Here is a 17792-nt window from a genome sequence, read left to right as displayed (position 1 = left end):
GAGGGGTGGAGAGGGGAGCACGGGCTCATCTGCGGTTGCTATGACATCCCATCCCGGATTTTCCCATCTCTCATAATGGAGCAAAGGGCAGAGGGAGGCAGGAAGGGAGGGAGGGAGAGAGAGAATGACTGGTCCCTTCCTCTCCCCTCTCCCCTCCCATCTCTCTCTCTCTGGAACAGATGTAGGGTGGAGAATGGGGGGCAGGGAGCCCAAACACTGGATAAGAGGGGGAGGGAAGAGCGGTGCGTCAGGATTAGAGGGTTTGCGATGGGGGCCACACAGAGAGGAGGTGGCAGAGCCCTCATGCCTGAGTCCAGAAGCCAGCTGATGACATTAGAAGAAGGAAAACAGGCGAATCAGCACAAGTGGAGAGAAAGAAGGGGAGGGGAAAAGAGAAAGCAAGGAAAGGAGGTGGGGAGGCAGGCAGTCCCAGACTACAGCCACTCTCTACCTGGGCTCTCCTGAGCCACCAAATCCCCAGGCAGCCTGGACCCCAGGCTCCCGGAGCGCTGCCCCAAGGATGGGCACCAGGCAAGTGGCCATGCCTCCTCCTGTGTGGGGGCTGCTGGGCTGCTGCTTCCTCTGTGGCTGGGCTCTGGGGGGTCTGCGGCCCCTCCGCTCTCTGCCCCCGCTGTCCTCCCAAGTCAGGCCAGGACATGTACCCATGTGGGTGGCCCCCGAGGGGGCTGAAGCAGCCCTGGCTTTTCTCTACTCTGGGGATGCTCGACAGCTGTTGGGGGCTAATTGCAGTGAGCGCTATGAAGCCCAAGGGGCAGAAGCCAGTCCAGGGCTTCCCCCAATCTTAGGGAGGGCAGCGGGCACCCTCACCCAGGCCGCCAATTTCCTCAACATGCTGCTACAAGCCAACGACATCCGCGAGTCCAGTGTGGAGGAGGATGTGGAGTGGTACCAGGCGCTGGTCCGCAGCATGGCCGAGGGGGACCCAAGGGCATACCGGGCTTTGCTGACCTTTAACCCTCCGCCAGGAGCCAGCCACCTGCAGCTGGCCCTGCAGGCCACCCGAATGGGGGAGGAGACCATCCTTCGGGACTTGTCTGGGAATGGGGTACCGGAAGAGAGCTTCCCCGGGGCCCTGGACACCCCTGCCCTGCAGAAGCGGGTGCTGACCAATGACCTAAGGAGCCTCGGAAGCCCCAAGTGGCCACGGGGAGACGGGTATCTGGGGGACATGCAGCATGTCAGGCTGTCGCCCCCCTTCCTGGAATGCCAGGAGGGCCGGCTCCGTCCAGGCTGGCTTCTCACTCTCTCGGCCACCTTCTATGGACTCAAGCCAGACCTCAGCCCGGAGGTCAGGTAAGTGGGTTTGTTCAGGGTTCGATGCATTGGTGGGTCTGTGCGGCTGGGGGCCCAAGTCCACCCAGCCGTGCATGGGCCATTTGGCATGCACATGTGTGTCTGGGGTCACAGATGTGTATATTTGCATTCAGCAGTGTGTATTTGCAGTCGACTCTGTATGTGTAACTGTGTGAACACATATAGGTGTGAGTGTACATACTGTGCACTGTGTAGGAATCAAAGTATTGACACATAGGGAGACATATGTGTGCACAGATGTAAGATGTGTGGATATAGCCAGGTGTAGGTCTCGGCTCCCAGGTCTGAGCGTGAGAGGGCTTGGTGTGGATGAAAATGGTAATCCATGCACCAGGCATGTTGGAGGAGCCAGATGGGCGCTTCGGGAGCTAAACCCGCTGCTTTCTAGCAATCCAGAGCTGTGGAAGGAGGGTTTCCCAAGAGAAGGAAAGGTCTTGGCTGGGGTCGGGGTGGGGGAACACTTGAAACCATTGCCCCTTCTGCTCAGCAGTTGGCCAGGTCCTCAGGGTCACTCCCAATGGCTATATTCTTATATCAAGTAAGTTCCACTCTCCTACTGTCCTGGCCCAGGAGTCTGTGACACCCCTCAAATAACTGACCCCCCTCAGCCAGGATAAAGAGGTGATTGGGAGTCCTGGTGGGAAGGAGGCAGCCAGTGGGCACAGTACTTCAAGACATTCAACAATAACATTGTTTTTCCAGCGAGTGTCCCCCTTCACTGTCCCCAGCAGGGCTTCCCTGCTGCCCCCTGCTGTCCCCTTGTGCATGGGACAAGGCCCAACCGAGCCACACCGGCCAGGGGGCTAATTGGGAGGCCACCCCCACCCACAGCAAGAATCTCCCTCCCTCCCAATTAGCCCCCAAGGGCTTCCACACCCACACCCCCCGCCCCTCGCTGTCCCCAAGGCCTGTCCCCATCACTGTTGTCCTCCCCCCACTCAATCAGAGCAGGGGTTGGGAGCCCTTGGGCCTGGCAGCTCTAACTCGGGGCTTCTCCATTCCATATCTCCTTTGCTATGATGAATTCTGATTTGAGCAGAGTAAGCAGTGGTTAATACTTGAGTTCCAAATGTGTATGTGTGTGAGTGTGTGAGTGTGTGAGTGTGTGAGTGTGTGTGTGTGTGTGTGTGTGTGTACATGCAGTGGGAGCGTGTGAAAATCCCCTTCAAACAGATCATCAAAGTCCCAGCTCCCAAATGTCTTGACATGCCCCCTCCGCCTACCAATTGATAGAAACCAGGAAACGCTAGGATGTTGAAAAGCTGAGGGATGGGGATGGGAGACGACCTAGGGGGAGAGGGATTGTTGCCTACAGAGACAGTGAGGGTTCCTAGCGTTGGAGAAATGGGATGCACGTGTGCCCTCTCCGCACACTGCAACCGCTGTGCTAGTTTGCAGAGCTTGCATTGCCCATCGTTTGGGGCCCAAGGACACATGTCTACCTTGGCAGCCTTCACTATGCCTCTAACTGCCAATCACTGTCCTAGGGGGCAGGTGCAGATGGACATAGATCTTCAGATGGTGGACATCAATCAGTGTGCCAGCGGCCCAGGATGGTACTCTAACACGCACCTGTGTGATCTCAACAGCACCCAGGTAAGGATGGGGGTGCGGCATAGGATCCTGACTCCTCCCTTTCTCACCACTGCCACCACCCAGCTCCCAGGAGCAGCTGACAAAGGCACACCAGCCTTTCAGGGCTTCAGGGGAGCCCCTAGTGATGAGCTAAAAACGGGTTTGCAGGCTTTTAAAAGGTGGGGACATGTACAGGCTACCCCCACCCTTTACCCAAGACAGCCACCCTCATTTCTTTGAAATGTCAGTGAGCCTCCCTTGTCTGCTTTCCCTTCTGGCACCGGGGGCTCCAGGGTCCCTCTCCAGGACCATCTTCTGAGCCTCTATTAGTCATCCCCTCCCCTTCTCGGGGCCCACATTGTCATGTCATGTCACCAGCGCTCCAGGCTCTTCCTGACCCACAAGGGATGCTCAGCTGGTGTTTGTTGAAATACGTGGAGTTGCTGGTTGAGTTGTGGGAGGAACCTAACCACAGCAGGAGCTTGAAGAGCTCTGGGATGGTATAGGTGATGGAACCCAGGCCAGATGCCAGCAGAATCGAAGCCATGGATGCGGAAGAATCTGGATAATGGAAAGCAACGGCTGGTCATCCTGCGAGCCCAGTACTGGGGAACTGGGAGGCCAGTGCACTAACCTGCTCCACAGTCACATTGATACATGCTTGCTCCTGAGCTGGACTGAAGCCAAGGCGAGCCCTGCAGCCCTGGGGCCAGTTGGGGCATCTGCTGCTCTTCAGGGCACATGTGTTTGAAGCTATAAGTCCAGGGACAGAGAAAGGACCCTACTGTCTGGTGCATTTTAAATCCTAGCGACAGTCGCATCTCTGGGCAGGCTTTAGTCTGCTTGTGCAGACGGTGGCAGGAGCAGAACACGTTCCAGTGGTTCAGGCAAGAGGGGAAGCTGGGCCGAGATTTCAGAAGCAGCACCCTCTAACCTTTCTTGGTGAAGTCGAGCTGGATATAGAATCTCCAAGGGTTTGCCTGGCCAGTGTGGCTCAGTGGTTGAGCATTGACGCATAAACCAGGAAGTCACGGTTCTGTTCCCAGTCAGGGCACATGCCCTGGTTGTGGGCTCGATCCCCAGTAGGGGGATGGGGGTTGCAGGAGGCAGCTGATCAATGAATCTCTCTCGTCATTGATGTTTCTATCTCTTTACCCCTCTCCCTTCAATCAATAAAAATATACACAAAATATTTTTTAAAATTTTAAAAATAATCTCTGAGGGTTCACCCTTTCCTTTGCCTAGTGCTGTTTCTAGCCTTCCCCTACAGCAGATCTGGTTTCATCCATGGGTTTGTCTTCCTCACCTAGCTCTGAGGTCTGCTCTGTCCCCTGCTGGGTAACTATTAATGGGCGGAGGTGGAATAAAGAGCTGGCCTTGGCATCCCACCAGCCTGGCATTAGGGCTGGGAAAGCAGGCCTGTGCCAAGGCCAGATGGCCCCTGACGGAGGAAGCCACTCCTCTGTGGGAGCCTTTTCAACCCACTGGCATGCCCAAGGGGGAGGCTGAAGGGACCCTTTGAAGCAGGATGCAGGCACACGGGTGTGGTTGGGCTCAGAGTTCTTCCTACTTCCATCTCCCGCAGCACCTCACTCACCCAGCTGGGCACTGGGAAATGGGACCCGTGAGGCTCCTGCCACTGCTGGTCTGAATGAAAGGGTGGTCTAGCCCCATCCTCTTGGCTTGGGTGTCTCTTGAAGAGTGGCCGTGGGTGTAGGGTGCAGTAGGGCTCCCACAGAGGGAAGGCTTCCCTGGGACTAAGGAGGGCTTCTGGTGAGATGCCCTCGTGTGGACCCAGGGGCAATGGGTAGGAAGGTAGATGGATCCTCCATCTCTTCCCAGGAGGGAAAGCCCCATACAAATATCTGTTGTTTTTTTGTTTGTTTTTTGGTCATTCCCACAGTGCATCCCTCTGGAGAGTCAGGGCTTTGTCCTTGGCCGCTACCTCTGCCGCTGCCAACCTGGCTTCTATGGGGCAAGCCTCGCCTGGGGTATGTCATCGTGGAGTCCTTCCTCCTTCCTCCCCTCCTGACCCTACCCCAGAGCCACCAGAGGAGGGCAGGACAGGACGAGGGCTGTGGTGACCACTGGGAGAGAAGGCTAGGATCTCAGCATGCCCCAGCCCTGCCCCTCTCTCTGCACCCATCGTGTTCTTTATAGGGCTAGAGGAGAATGCCACCCCGCCTACTGGGCAATTTGGGTCCCTGCAAGGCGGCTCCGGAAGGCTGCTTCAGTGCCTGCCTTGTGCTGAGGGCTGCACCAGCTGCATGGACGCCACGCCATGCCTGGTAGAGGAGGCCCTGGCCTTGCGGGCAGCAGTGTTGGCCTGCCAGGCCTGCTGCATGTTGACTGTCTTCCTGAGCATGCTGGTCTCCTACCGCTGCCGCCAGAGCAAGGTAAGCCAGGCTCCACATCTCTCTCCTACACACACGTCCTACCCATCTCGGGTCCCTAGCACCAACGAGACCAGAGGCTACTAGAATTTGGGAGAAATGGGTTCTGGCCTTGATTCTTAATCGAACACACTATGTGACATTAGGTGGGTGACCTCACCACTTAGACCTGTTTCTTTTTCTTTATTTAACATATTTTTATTGATTTCAGAGAGGAAGGGAAAGGGAGAGAGAGATGGAAACATCAATGATGAGAGAGAATCATTGACTGGCTGCCTCCTGCACGTCCCCTACTAGGGATCGAGCCTGCAACCCGGGCATGTGCCCTTGACTGGAATTGAACCCGGGACCTTTCAGTCCACAGGCCGATGCTCTATCCACTGAGCCAAACTGGCTAGGGCTAGACCTGTTTCTTCACCTGTAAAATGAAGGCACTTGACTTATTCGAAATAGTGTGTAGGTACTAGGGGAAGTGATCTGGACCCTTCGGGAGCGCCCAGGTGAATGGAGCAAGACAGGGCTGAGGACAGAATTTTGTGTTGGCTTCTGTGGCAGCTCAGGAAAGGACCCAGTTGTCCTGCCTGCGCTGACATGGGAAGACTTTCTGGAGAATGTGCCATTGGAAGCTCAGCCAGATGGTTACCGGGCGGGGATGGAGCTCTCTAGACGAGGGAGCAGCATGAACCAAAGCTTGGAGGAATGCATGAGGTACCTTCCAGCTTCAGCAGCCTCTGCTCTGAGCCCAGGTCTGCAGCAAGGCCCCGGCTGGGGTGAGGAGGAGAATGGGACTAGGCTGGTGGGGGCTGAAACCTGGGCCTTAGCCAGGCTTCCTGCCAGGGGAGCTGAGCGCCTGTGGTGGGAATAGGAGTGTGGCTATGGGTGGAGGGCGGAGCTGATGTTATGGGGTAAAGTCTTAGCCCAGGACCACTGAGTGACCCCTAAAACAGGTCTGAGAAGCCCCCCTCCCACCCACCCCCGCACCGCCATCCAGGCTGTCCTCCCACTTCCCTGCTTACCCGCCTCTCTTGTTCCTGGGTTCACAGAGGATCCGGGCATCTGGAGTTGTCCTGCTGGAAACCATCCTTTTTGGATCCCTGCTGCTTTACTTCCCTGTGAGTTTGTGGCCAGAGGCTGACCTCCACCCCCAGGGTCCCCGCAGTCCCAACATGGAACCCCCCAAACCCCGGAATACGTCCTCTCTGCCCTGTCAGGGGAGGGGGTTAAGAGACCTCCAAATCCCCCTACTCAGATCAACAAATGGCAGGCTGGCCTAGTGAGCTCTGGAAGCAAACAGTCCAAGCTTAAAAGAACCCTATGACCCACTGTGTGACTTAGGACAAGTTCCCTAACCTCTCTGATTCTTTTTTATAAATAAAGGGTTTTTTTATTATTTATTTCTTTTTTTAGAGAGAGAGGAAGGGAAAGGGAGAGAGAGAGAACTATCAATGTGAGAGGGGAACAGATCAGCTGCCTCCTGCACACCCCCTACAGGAGATTGAGCCCACAACCCCGGGCGTGTGGAATCGAATCAGCAACCCTTTTGTGCATGGGACAAGGCCCAACTGAGCCACACCGGCCAGGGCACCTCTCTGATTCTTAAGCTGCTCCCATGCAGAATGGAGATGATGATGCTTCTATGACAAGGGTGTTAGGAGGCCTGACACATAGTAGGAGTGCAGTGGAAAGCAGCCATTTTTGCTCCCCTCTAACTGCAAACAGGTCTTCATCCTGTACTTCAAGCCCAGTGTATTCCGCTGCATCGCTCTCCGCTGGGTCCGGCTGCTGGGTTTTGCCATTGTCTACGGCACCATTATACTCAAGCTTTACAGGTAGGGCCCGGAGCAGGCCTTGCGCTCACGCTGCTCACTCCCGTCACCCCAGCTCACTGGTGGAATGGAGTTCTTCACAGTCAGATCCCTACCAGCTCCACTCGCTGTCCCCAAGGCCTGCCCCCATCACGGTTGTCCTCCCCCCACATCACTTTTCTGGGGGTAAGGAGGCAGCGAACCATGGAAGGGATGGGGCAACAGGTACATGTGGAGGGGAGGGAAGCAATGGTCAGAGGACAGAGCCCTGGCCCCTCTCCTAGGCCCTCCCCTCTACCCCACCCACCATCTATACCCCTGCAGAGTGCTCCAGCTGTTTCTGTCCCGAACGGCCCAGCGGGGCCCCCATCCAAGCAGTGGGCAGCAGCTTCGGCGCCTGGGGCTGCTCCTGCTGCTGGTGCTGGGCTTCCTGGCGGTGTGGACAGTGAGGGTCCTGGAGCGAGGCGGGCTGCACACGCCCTTGGTGACCCGGGGCCACACTCGCACGGGCCGCCACTTCTACCTCTGCCATCACGACCGCTGGGACTACACCATGGCTGTTGGTGAGTCTCGCTCTGGGCCCGGCTCTGCGTTTCCATGGGGCCCCTGGCCCAGACCCTCCGGCCTTGTACCCTGACCCCTGACCCCTCGCCCCGGTTCCTCCCAGCAAACCCTACAGAGAAAGGGGTAGGCTGGCTGCTGAGGGGGTGCCGGCTCTGCCCCTCACGCTTCCCCACAGCCGAGATGCTGCTCCTGTGCTGGGGCAGCTTCCTCTGCTACGCCACGCGGGCGGTGCCCTCCGCCTTCCACGAGCCGCGCTACATGGGCATCGCCCTGCACAACGAGCTGCTGCTCTCTGCTGCCTTCTATGCAGCCAGGTGAGGACGGCCCCCCTACTCAAAGCTCCTCCCCACCCAACACTACTCCTCGCTTCTCCTAGACGAGGGCACCCCTTCCCATGGCCATCCCTACAACACGGCTCTGCCTCAGCAAGGTGAGGAAGGCCCCCACCTGGAGCTCTCTCCCCACCCACAGATACCCTTCTCGTACCCACTACCCACGTCTCACCCCACACCCAGGAAGAGGAAGTGCCTCCCACCCTTGCTCAGTTCTCCCTGACTCTCCCACCTCCCATCTCAGCTGCCCAGTAGCATGCCTGCCGTGTGTCCGTAATAGGGTTGTGAGGCACAGGCCTGTACTGTAGGCAGCCAGAGAAGGCGAGCTGGAGTATGGGAGGGCTCCTTGAGGCAGGACCTCCATCCCAGAGAGGGCGAGAAGGAAGCGTGCCCTCCTCACCCGACCTGTAGCTCCATGGAGATCAGGCTGGAGCTGGGACAGGGGGGAGTGGGGAGGGGGGAGAGGCCACCCCCACCCACAGCAAGAATCTCCCTCCCATCACACTCTCAGGTTTGTGCTGGTTCCCTCCCTACACCCGGACTGGACCCTCCTCCTCTTCTTCTTCCACACCCACAGCACAGTCACCGCCACCCTGGCTCTGCTCTTCATCCCTAAGGTGAGCTCTTCCCCCTCCAGGATATAAGGCAGACCCCCCGACCCCCGCTACCCTCCCCACCGTGTCAGGGGCACTGTGGATCTGCAGCAGCGGCAGCGCCATCTCCAGGTCCCGGTGAAGAGGACACCCTGTGGGTGTGTGGGCTCTGACCCTAAGGAAGGAGCCCACTCGGGGGAGGAAGCTACCTCCAACCCCTGGGCAAGGGACGTGAGAGGGAGGACTGGAGGGGTCTTGGTAACCAAGCTTTAAGGTGGGCGGACTCTGAACATCACCTCGGAAGCAGTTACAGAGAGAGGGGTGGGGAGCGGAAGACATGGCTAGGAGTTGCAGAGGCAGGAGGCCGAGAGCCCCTGGTCTCTAAGCTCGAGATCAGGGAGGGTGAGAGGAAGCAAATCTTCAGACCCCGGAATTCCGAGTCAGAGAGGGGTGAGGGTTCATGAAGACTTATTCCCCGGGGCAGGTGGTGGGGGAGTGGTGAACAGGGACCCAGGTGAGTCTTTTTCCCAACCCGCCCGTTTCCCTGGCCAGTTCTGGAAGCCGGGGGCTCCTCCCCGAGAGGAGATGGTGGATGAGGAGTATGAGGACGAGCTGGACCTGCAGCGCTCAGGCTCCTACTTCAACAGCAGCACTGTCTCAGCTTGGAGCGAGCGCAGCCTGGACCCTGGAGACATTCGGGTAGGCGCCGCCCTCCCGCCCTCTCCGCCTCCCTTTGGTGCTAGCTTCCAGGGACCCGGCAGGGAGCGCTGCTGCCCTGCTCCTAGCTTTCCGAGACTTGCCTCCCTCCTTCTCTACCACTGCCCTGAGCTACCTCCCTGGCTCTATTTAAAGTTGGAGGCAGAGCTGTGAGTGGAGCTCTCATCCCATGTCCCCCAGCAGCAGGGGCATCTCTAGTCAGTTGGGGCCGGGCAGCTCAGGCAGCTACCGAGGGTCCCCTTTCCCTGAACCTGGCTCTTAGAGAAGGAAGTTCTTCCTGAGTCTCCCGGGAGCGCATCTGTACTCACACTTCTCTGCTTAGGGATAGCATTACAGTCATGAGGGGCTCAGTGGGCAGGAAATAAGGAGACCTGGCGGACTAAGCCCATGGTCTTATAAAACGTAAAGTGTGGGGAACCCTCACTAGCCATTCTGCCCGTCCCTCCGCCTCCGCTGGGGCCCGCCTCTACACCGACTTGTTTTCATCTCCCAATTCCTTCCCGTCCCCACTGCCTCTGCCTCTCATTCCCCTTGTGTCCTCCACACCCTTGGGCTCTGCCTGCCCGGCCTCCAGCCCGCGGGGAGAGGCTGAGCTGAGACCCCAATCCTGCAGGGACCCCAGAGAGTGTGGAGGCCACGGCCACGGCCACGCCACACCTGGTCTCCACTTTGCGGAGCAGCAACCAATCTACTCTCCCTATGCTGGCTCTGGGGAGAATGATCCAAAGTATAAAAGACTTTCAAGGCCCCACTGTATCATTTACACCTGAATATGGCACTTTTCATACCCACTAGTCCCTCAACCTCACATAATCCTTCTAAGGAAGCTAACACCAGGCAGCCAGTTACTGTTATTTTATAGAAGCAGAGGCTCAGAGAGGTCAAGAAAACACCCTCGAGGCACATAAGTCAGCAGTCTGAAACTCAGGTTTCCTGCCCCCTCAGACCACAAGGCCCCAGGGAAGTGAGTACACACTGCGTCCCCGGAGCTGAGTGGGTCCGGCTGGGAACCAGGCTGGTGCTGGTCTTGCAGAAATGGAGTGGTGAATTCTGAGAGGTTTATTTTATTTTTATTGATTTCAGAGAGGAAGAGATAGAAACATCAATGATGAGAGAGAATCATTGATTGGCTGCCTCCTGCACGCCCCCTACTGGGGATCGAGCCCAAAGCCCAGGGATTTGTCCTGACCCAGAATTGAACTGTGACCTCCTGGTTCATAGGTTAATGCTCAACCACTGAGCCATGCTGGCTAGGCTGAGAGGATTATTTATTTTTGGTTTATCCTCACCTGAGGATATTTTTCCATTGATTTTTAGCGAGAGTGGAAAGGAGGGGGAGAGACGGAGAGAGAGAAACATTGATGTGAGAGAGACACATCGATTGGTTGCCTCCCGCATGCACCCCAACCAGGACTGGGATGAAGCCTGCAACCGAGGTTCATGCCCTTGACTAGAATCGAACCCAGGGCCCTTCAGTCCGTGGGCTGACGCTCTATCCACTGAGCCAAACCGGCTAAGCCCTGAGATGTTTAAAGCAAGGAAGGGACACAGCTTGGGGGGAAGCGACTCCCCAGAGAAAATGGTCTAAATAAGGACTGAGGAGGGTAACAGTGCAGCCAGTGGATGGAGAGACTAGCCGGTCGGTCCCCATGTCAGCTCTGCTCTCCTGGTCCTCTCTTCCCCCAGGATGAGCTGAAGAAGCTCTACGCCCAGCTAGAGGTCCACAAGACCAAGGAAATGGCTGCTAACAACCCCCACCTGCCCAAGAAGCGGGGCAACGCGCGCCCGGGCCTGGGCCGCTCCTTCGTGAGGTACCTGGCTGAGTTCCCCGAGGCCCTGGCCCGGCAGCACTCCCGGGACTCGGGCTCCCCAGGCCGCAGCAGCCTGCCCAGCTCCTCCCGCCGCAGGCTCCTCAGCTCCAGCCTCCAAGAACCCGAGGGGCCAGGCGCCCTGCGCAAGTCCCGCAGCACCTACGACCACAACCACTGCGGGGAGCAGGACCCACCCCTCCTCGACTCACTGCTGAGGAGGAAGCTGGCCAAGAGGGCCTCCCGGGCAGAGAGCCGGGAGTTGGCAGAGGGGCCTCCTGCCCTGGGCTTTAGGTCGGCCAGCGCCCACAACCTGACGGTGGGAGAGAGGCTCCCCAGAGCCCGGCCTGCCTCCCTGCAGAAGTCGCTCAGCGTCATGGCTGGCTCCGGGGAAAAGGCCCTGCTGGTGGCCAGCCAGGCCTATCTGGAGGAGACCTACCGGCAGGCAAAGGAACGAGAGGAGAGGAAGAAGGCAGAGGCGAGCCCAGTTCGGAGGCCATCGGCCAGGAGGCTGGAGGGAGCCCGAGGGGCCCCTCTGTCAGCCCCACCTTCCCCTGCCAAGAGCAGCGGCAGCATGGACAGCTCCTATGCCCCTGGGAAGCTTCAGGGGGAGGCTGCCCGAAGGCTGCCTCACCCCCCCATCCAGCACCAGGTCTCCACGCCCATCATGGCCCTGTCTGGGGCCTGCCGGGGAGAGCCAAGGATGCTGTCTCCCACTTCCGCCTTGGCTTCAGCTCTCATACCAGGTCCAGCCCCGGTTCTGGCTCCAGGCCCTGCCCTGGCAGCAGTCCCAATACTCGCCCAAAGCCCCAGCTTACTCACCTTCATCTGCCCTTGGGAGAATGCAGAGCTGCCAGTCAAGAAAGACAACGTGGCTCAAGAAGGCCCCTCGGGCCCAGAGCGAGGCCACCACTCCCCTGCCCCAGCTCGGGCCAGGCTCTGGAGGGCCCTCTCTGTAGCAGTAGAGAAAAAGGGTGCTGGGGAGAATGGGATGGACACGGAGGACAGGCGTCTCCAGGGGGAAGCTGATGATGTGAACGAGGACAGGCCCAAGATCTTTTCCAAATCCCACAGCCTCAAGACCCCTGTTCAGCAGGGTTCCGTGCGCAGCCTGGGCCTGGCTATCAAAGCTCTGACCCGTTCCCGGAGCACACACAGGGAAAGGGGGAGGGGGGAAGGGAGTCCTGAGAAGGACAGGGGCCGAGCTTCAGGAGAGGGGGTGGGGGCATGCCCCAGGTCCCCCAGGCTAGGCGGGCGCAAGGTGGTGAGTAAGCAGGCGGCCCTCGCCCCCTGCGAAGATGAGGAGTCCCTCCAGAACCAACAGAATGCACACACCAGCAGAATGCTCCACGGCTGTCACCAGGAGGGCAGCAGGGAACAAGAAGACAGAAGCAGGAGGACTGCTCAGGGCCAAGGGGAGGGGGGTGTTGAGAGAGCAGGTGGAACAGGGCCTGCCACATGGGGGCAAGTCAGGCAGGGCACCGTTGGGGACAAAAGTGCTGAGCAAGCAAGAGAAGCCCCTGCAGGGAGGCAGGAGACACCCAGAGCCGGCCTCCAGCCCCTGGGCAGTGCTGGCTGCAGGGTGGCGGAGGTTTGCCCCTGGGAAGTCCCTGAGTCAGACACAAGTCTGCCTGACAGCAACAAGGCTGAAATCTGCCCCTGGGAGGTGAGCGGAGGCCCGGAGAGGGGGGCATTAAGACAAGATCTGGCTGACTCCCGAGGAGGGAGGGGGAAAGCCCCAGAAGAATCCGAGCCTAAAGGTGTGGCTGCCCTGGCTCGGAAGAAGCCAGAGAGGCTGGTCAGGGGGCAGGAGGCAGTGTGTCCCTGGGAGAACGCCCATCCCAGGGACCTGTCCCCTCAGGACTCTGAGAGAACCGAGGGCAGGACTGTGGCAGGGGGCGGTATGGAGGCTAAAGAGGTGGAAAAGTGTCCGCAGGAAGTCACAGGCCCAGAGGCGCGTACACCTGACACGGCCAAGGCAGAGCTCTGTCCCTGGGAGGCAAGGGGAGGAGGAGAGAACGAGAAACCATCCCAGGAGGGAGTGAAGACGCTCCCCCAGGAAAAGCAGAAAAGTCCCAAGAAAGCAGCCTCCGGGAAAGAACAGAAACTGGGCAGAGACTTGGAGTCGCTCTGCTCGTGGGAGAGGACTGATTTCCGTGGCCCCTTAGCAATCTCGACGGAGGCCCCAGGAACTCCGGGGTGCTCGGGGAGCATTGCGGAGGTGTGTCCCTGGGAGGCAGGAGAGGCTCCTGCGATCTGGAAAGCAGAGATTTGTCCCTGGGAGCTGGGTGATGAGGAAGTGGGGAAGGAAATGCTACGTCAGGGGACCGGTGGAGACTCTGCCCAAGAAGAGGGTCAAGCCTCCAGAAACCAGCTCTTTGGGGAGGTAGGGGGTCAGACTGGGAAAGCAGTGCAGACCTGTGGTCCACAGCAGGAGTCGCTGTGTTCCGGGGAGAGCACAGCCCCTGGGCACTCCAGCCCGTGTCTGGACAATTCCTCCTCCAGAGCCGGTGGCCAACTCCCCAGCAAGGGAGGAAGCAGAGCCACGCAGGTGTGCCCACGGGAAGACCTCGAGCCAGAGGGAAAGGCAGTACCACCTGCCAAGGCAGAAATCTGTCCCTGGGAGGTAAGTGAAGCAACAGAGGACTGGACATCAGGACAGGCACCCAGGGGAGGAGAATCTCAAAAGGACAAGGAGCAAATGCCTGAAACACCAGGAATCGAAGAGGTCACCGCGTGGGAGAAGCCTGAGGGACAGCTCCAAAAGCGGGAAGCAGTCTGTCCTTGGGAGGGTGTGGACCCTGACAGATTCCGCCCACAACCGGGTCCTCGAGACACAGACAGACCCAAAGCCGGTTTCCAGGTGTCAGGCGGTGTGGGAAGCAAAACTGCCGAAATCTGCCCGTGGGACATGGAGGACACCCTGTCTGCTGAGAAGGCAGAGATCTGTCCCTGGGAGGTGAGCGCTGGAGCAGGGGAGGAGCAAGCTCTGGGAGGTGAGGCCCTTAGGAAACTGCCAAGCATTACAGGAAAGGGTTCTGCAGATCCTGGGCCCGGTGAGATAGCTCTTACTGCTCCAAAGAAGCCAGAGAGGCCAGCTGGGGAGCGGGAGGTGGCCTGTCCCCGGGCGAGCCTGGGTCCAGGCAGCTCCTCTCAGCATTCAGACCCTGTGGATAGCGACAGACCAAAAGCTGGATTCCAGGAACTGGGTCATGTGGGGAGCAGGCCAGCTGAGGTGTGTCCCTGGGAAGTAGAGGAAGCATCCACCAATGACAGAGCCAAGATCTGTCCCTGGGAAGTGAGTGGAGGAGCTACTGGGAAGGGACTGGAAGGAGAGATGGGGAGTGATTCAGCAGGGCAGAGGGAGAAAAGTCTAGAAAGGAGGAGACTCACCTCCCTGCAAGACGACAAATCAAAAAGAGAGACAAAACGGAGTCAAGAGCAAGAAGCTACTTGTCCTTGGGAGGACTTGAGGGAGCCCTCTGCTCAGGCCCCGAAGGCCTCAGACTCAGCCAGCAGCATGAGTAGGAGAGTGGCGGAGGAGCATGCCCTGGAAGTCAATGAGGAGGGAGCGGAGAGAGGAGACCTGATACAAGACCCCAAAACGGGTCCCCTCCAAGCACACATAACCCAAGAAAAAGCTCCATCTTCAAAGGCAGAAGCCACGACTGAAGGTGGGGAAAAAGCAAACAAGGAGCTACAGTCTATCTGTCCATGGGAGAGTGTGGCCCCGGCCATCTTTTCCTCCAGCCCCGAAAGGCAGTGCCCTGACCAACCGAAAACCGGCTCTCAGGGACTGGTCAGCGCTGGGGGCAGGCACGCTGAGGTGTGCCCCTGGGATGTTCCTGCCTCAGAGGCTCATCAGCCTGACAGCAGCATCAAAGCAGAGGTCTGTCCCTGGGAGGTGACTGAAAGAATCCCTGAAGAAGGGGTGTCCACACCGAGCGGAAAAGGGGAACCTCAAGAGGAGGGGGAAGCTCCAGAAAAACCAGAAGCTGACGTTGGGGCAGTTGAGGAAAAGCCAGAGAGGGCAGACAGGAAGCAGGAGGCCGTGTGTTCCTGGGAGAGTCAAGACAGTGGAGGTCTGTCTCCACCACCAGCCCCACAAGCTTCTGACAGGAGCAAAGGCACTTCTGAGGCAGCAGGCAGAGTGGAGGCCAGGCTAGCAGAAGTGTGTCCATGGGAAGCGGTCGAGGTTCCCTCTGCCAAGAGAGCAGAGATCTGCCCTTGGGAGATGAGTACAGCAGCCGCAGAGGAAGAGGGCCCAGAACAGGAGGCGGACAGAGCACTCCAAGGGCAAGGAGAGGTGTTCCTTCAAAAGGCAGGGTCTGGCGGGACTAGAGAACACTTTTCAAAAGCAGCAGCAAAAGGCAGCCGAGAGCAGGAGACAGTCTGCCCCTGGGCAGGCATGGATTCGGGGGGACTCTTCCCCCAGCCAGATGCTCTGGACACTGACCAAGCCCAAGTCAGTCCCCATGGAGCAAGTAGTGTGGGGGGCAGGATGGCAGAGCTGTATCAATGGGAAGTCACAGATCCAGAAGGAAATAAGATAAAGGGCACCATGGCAGACATCTGTCCTTGGGAGGCAACTGGAGCCCCATCTGAGGAGCCTGGCCTCCCGGCTTTAACAGCAACGCAGACAGAAACATTTTCCCCCAGAGGCCCTGAGAACCCACCAGGCCTTTCCATCCAGAGGCCTCTGGGTAGCTTCCTTCCCGAAAGCAAGTGCTCCCGCCCCCAGATGAGCCAGCCAGCCAGCTCTTTTACTCCGGAAGGCAGCGGAGAATTCCAAGGGCCTTCAGGGCTCGAGCCAAGAACCAGCTTAGCTCCAGGGCCAACTCTCCAAGAAGCTGCGGCTCAGAATTCTTCTTCCCTAACTGAAGACCAAGGAGAAGTGGCTTCCCAAGATCCACATGAAGAACTCGTCCCTCCACCTGTCTATCCTTGGGATTGGGAGTAACAACTCCGTTTAAACTCGTGTGAGGTCCAACATCGGGTGGCTGGCTTTCAGGAGCCAAAGTCCTGTCCAAGTCCTAGGTGTCCCCGAAGAGCTGAAACAAAGACCCTTGACCACCCCTTTCCAGGAAAGCCAGAAGTCAATTCACTCAAAGACAAATTGTACAGGAAGGGTGCAGCTCAAATCCCTACAGGAAGTTGTACCCTCTCCTTATCTCCCATTCTTCCTCCTGTAGCGAACAAAGGCCAGACCCTCTGCTCCTAATGAATCCTCCTTTCCAGCTAGAGTACGCAACACAAAGCGTCTGTGTGTAGACACTCACTTGAAAGCCAAGGTTAGGGATGAAAGGAAATCAGTAGTGCCCGCCCACATTTTCTCACGGGGAGACCCTAGTCTTCTCTGAAGTCTACAAAGGACCTTTTTGTTTTAAAGAAGAAACGAAACCAAACAAGGTGCTGACTGTACAGGGGCTGAGGGTTACAGAAGGCTACACAGGTCACCATAGGAAGCTTAAGAAGCCACTTAATTGAAGTTCAAAGATAAATAAGAGGAAAAACCTAAATGGCTCAAAGGAGGTGCCTGAAAGGCCTTAAGACCTTGTCATTTTGACTTTGGATCTCCAGTTTCGGCTTAATCGATCCTCAGACCGGCCCTGTTTACTAATGAAGCAGAGCCAACCAAGCACTTTTACATCCATATCATCTGCCATCCAAAGCAATATCAGAGACGGAGCAGAGAAGGAAAGGCAATCGCTCCAGGTCCTCCCCATGTGGGCCAAGGTCGAGTTCTCCCTTCTAGACACCGTGTCTCCCAGTTTAGCTTTTTCAGATGGCCCCTTCTTCCTGCCCCATCTTCTGCCAGTCTAGAGTTCATCTCACTGGCTCCTTCTCCCTCTCCTAGCCTTTCAGTGCTGTCATCAAAGGGACCCCTCTCTGTTGTCAATGCAACTGGAGCCAGAGGGAATCTCTGGTTCTGATGCAAGAACCACTCCAAATCACTTGCTCAGTAACAAGAGGCCCACATCAGTCTCCTTCCTGAGAAGCCTGAGAAAGAAAGGAGGTCCTGTTTGCAGCCAGCACTATAAACTGCCCCCAGAAAGAGTAGTGCTACAGAGGAGGTGAGAGGCCTGAGGGCTGGGGAAAGGGCATCGTGTAAATACAAAGCCTTCTTTCTTAGGGAGCTCTCTTGTTCTTAGCTCAGCTCTATTCGCTTAAGTCAGTTCAGGCTCCTCTTTCTTAAGCAATCCTAGATAACAGAGTGCTGGAATTAGATGATACTACCAGAGGGAAATGAGGAAAGAGAAAAACATTGGTCAAAGAAGTCCCAGGATTGGCAGTGGTGAGCGGGGGTAGGAACATGCAGGCTAAACATGGCAGAACTGGGCAATGTTAACTAAACAGATACTGATACCATTCACAAGGAGGAAAGGCAAAATAAGACCAAATACCCAACGGGGAAGAAATGAGTCTGCATGTGAATACTCTGGGCAGATACAGCAAGTCACAGAAAAAGTAGCTACATTTCCAAAAAGGAGGCAAATGAATGGAGTAACCCACATTTTCAGGAACTAAATACCCTTGCTCTCCTGTCTACAGAAGTATTTGATGTGTGTTGTTGCTCTGGGCTCTGGCTGGTTAACCCCACAGCTTCTGAACCAATGCATATTTTGCTAACTGCGCACCTCAGAACAATCCCATTGGGTCTGGTCTAGCT

General features: G+C 57.4%; 1 protein-coding gene across 1 annotated transcript; it reads left to right on the top strand.

The window, feature by feature from the left end:
- Positions 1-520: 520 nt before the first annotated feature.
- GPR179 (G protein-coupled receptor 179) lies at positions 521-16101 on the top strand. The gene is made up of 11 exons (XM_070393580.1): positions 521-1314; positions 2823-2931; positions 4814-4901; positions 5071-5306; positions 6347-6415; positions 7023-7132; positions 7433-7671; positions 7848-7986; positions 8516-8621; positions 9150-9296; positions 11001-16101. Exons 1-11 carry the CDS (start codon positions 521-523, stop codon positions 16080-16082), a joined length of 7119 nt encoding a protein of 2372 aa, XP_070249681.1. The 3' UTR covers positions 16083-16101.
- Positions 16102-17792: the final 1691 nt, after the last annotated feature.

The sequence above is a fragment of the Myotis yumanensis genome, unplaced genomic scaffold (assembly GCF_028538775.1).
Source record: "Myotis yumanensis isolate MYYU_CA2020_CCGP unplaced genomic scaffold, mMyoYum1.0.hap1 SCAF_16, whole genome shotgun sequence".
Lineage (NCBI taxonomy): Eukaryota > Metazoa > Chordata > Mammalia > Chiroptera > Vespertilionidae > Myotis > Myotis yumanensis.
This window is presented reverse-complemented; position numbering and strand designations above follow the sequence as displayed.

Bases quoted from the DNA above. Each gene is read 5' to 3' on its own strand.
- GPR179 (XM_070393580.1), top strand. From the start codon at position 521: ATGGGCACCAGGCAAGTGGCCATGCCTCCTCCTGTGTGGGGGCTGCTG. The intron at 1,315-2,822 runs GTAAGTGGGTTT...TCACTGTCCTAG, and splicing joins GACCTCAGCCCGGAGGTCAG to GGGGCAGGTGCAGATGGACA. The intron at 4,902-5,070 runs GTATGTCATCGT...TGTTCTTTATAG, and splicing joins TGGGGCAAGCCTCGCCTGGG to GGCTAGAGGAGAATGCCACC.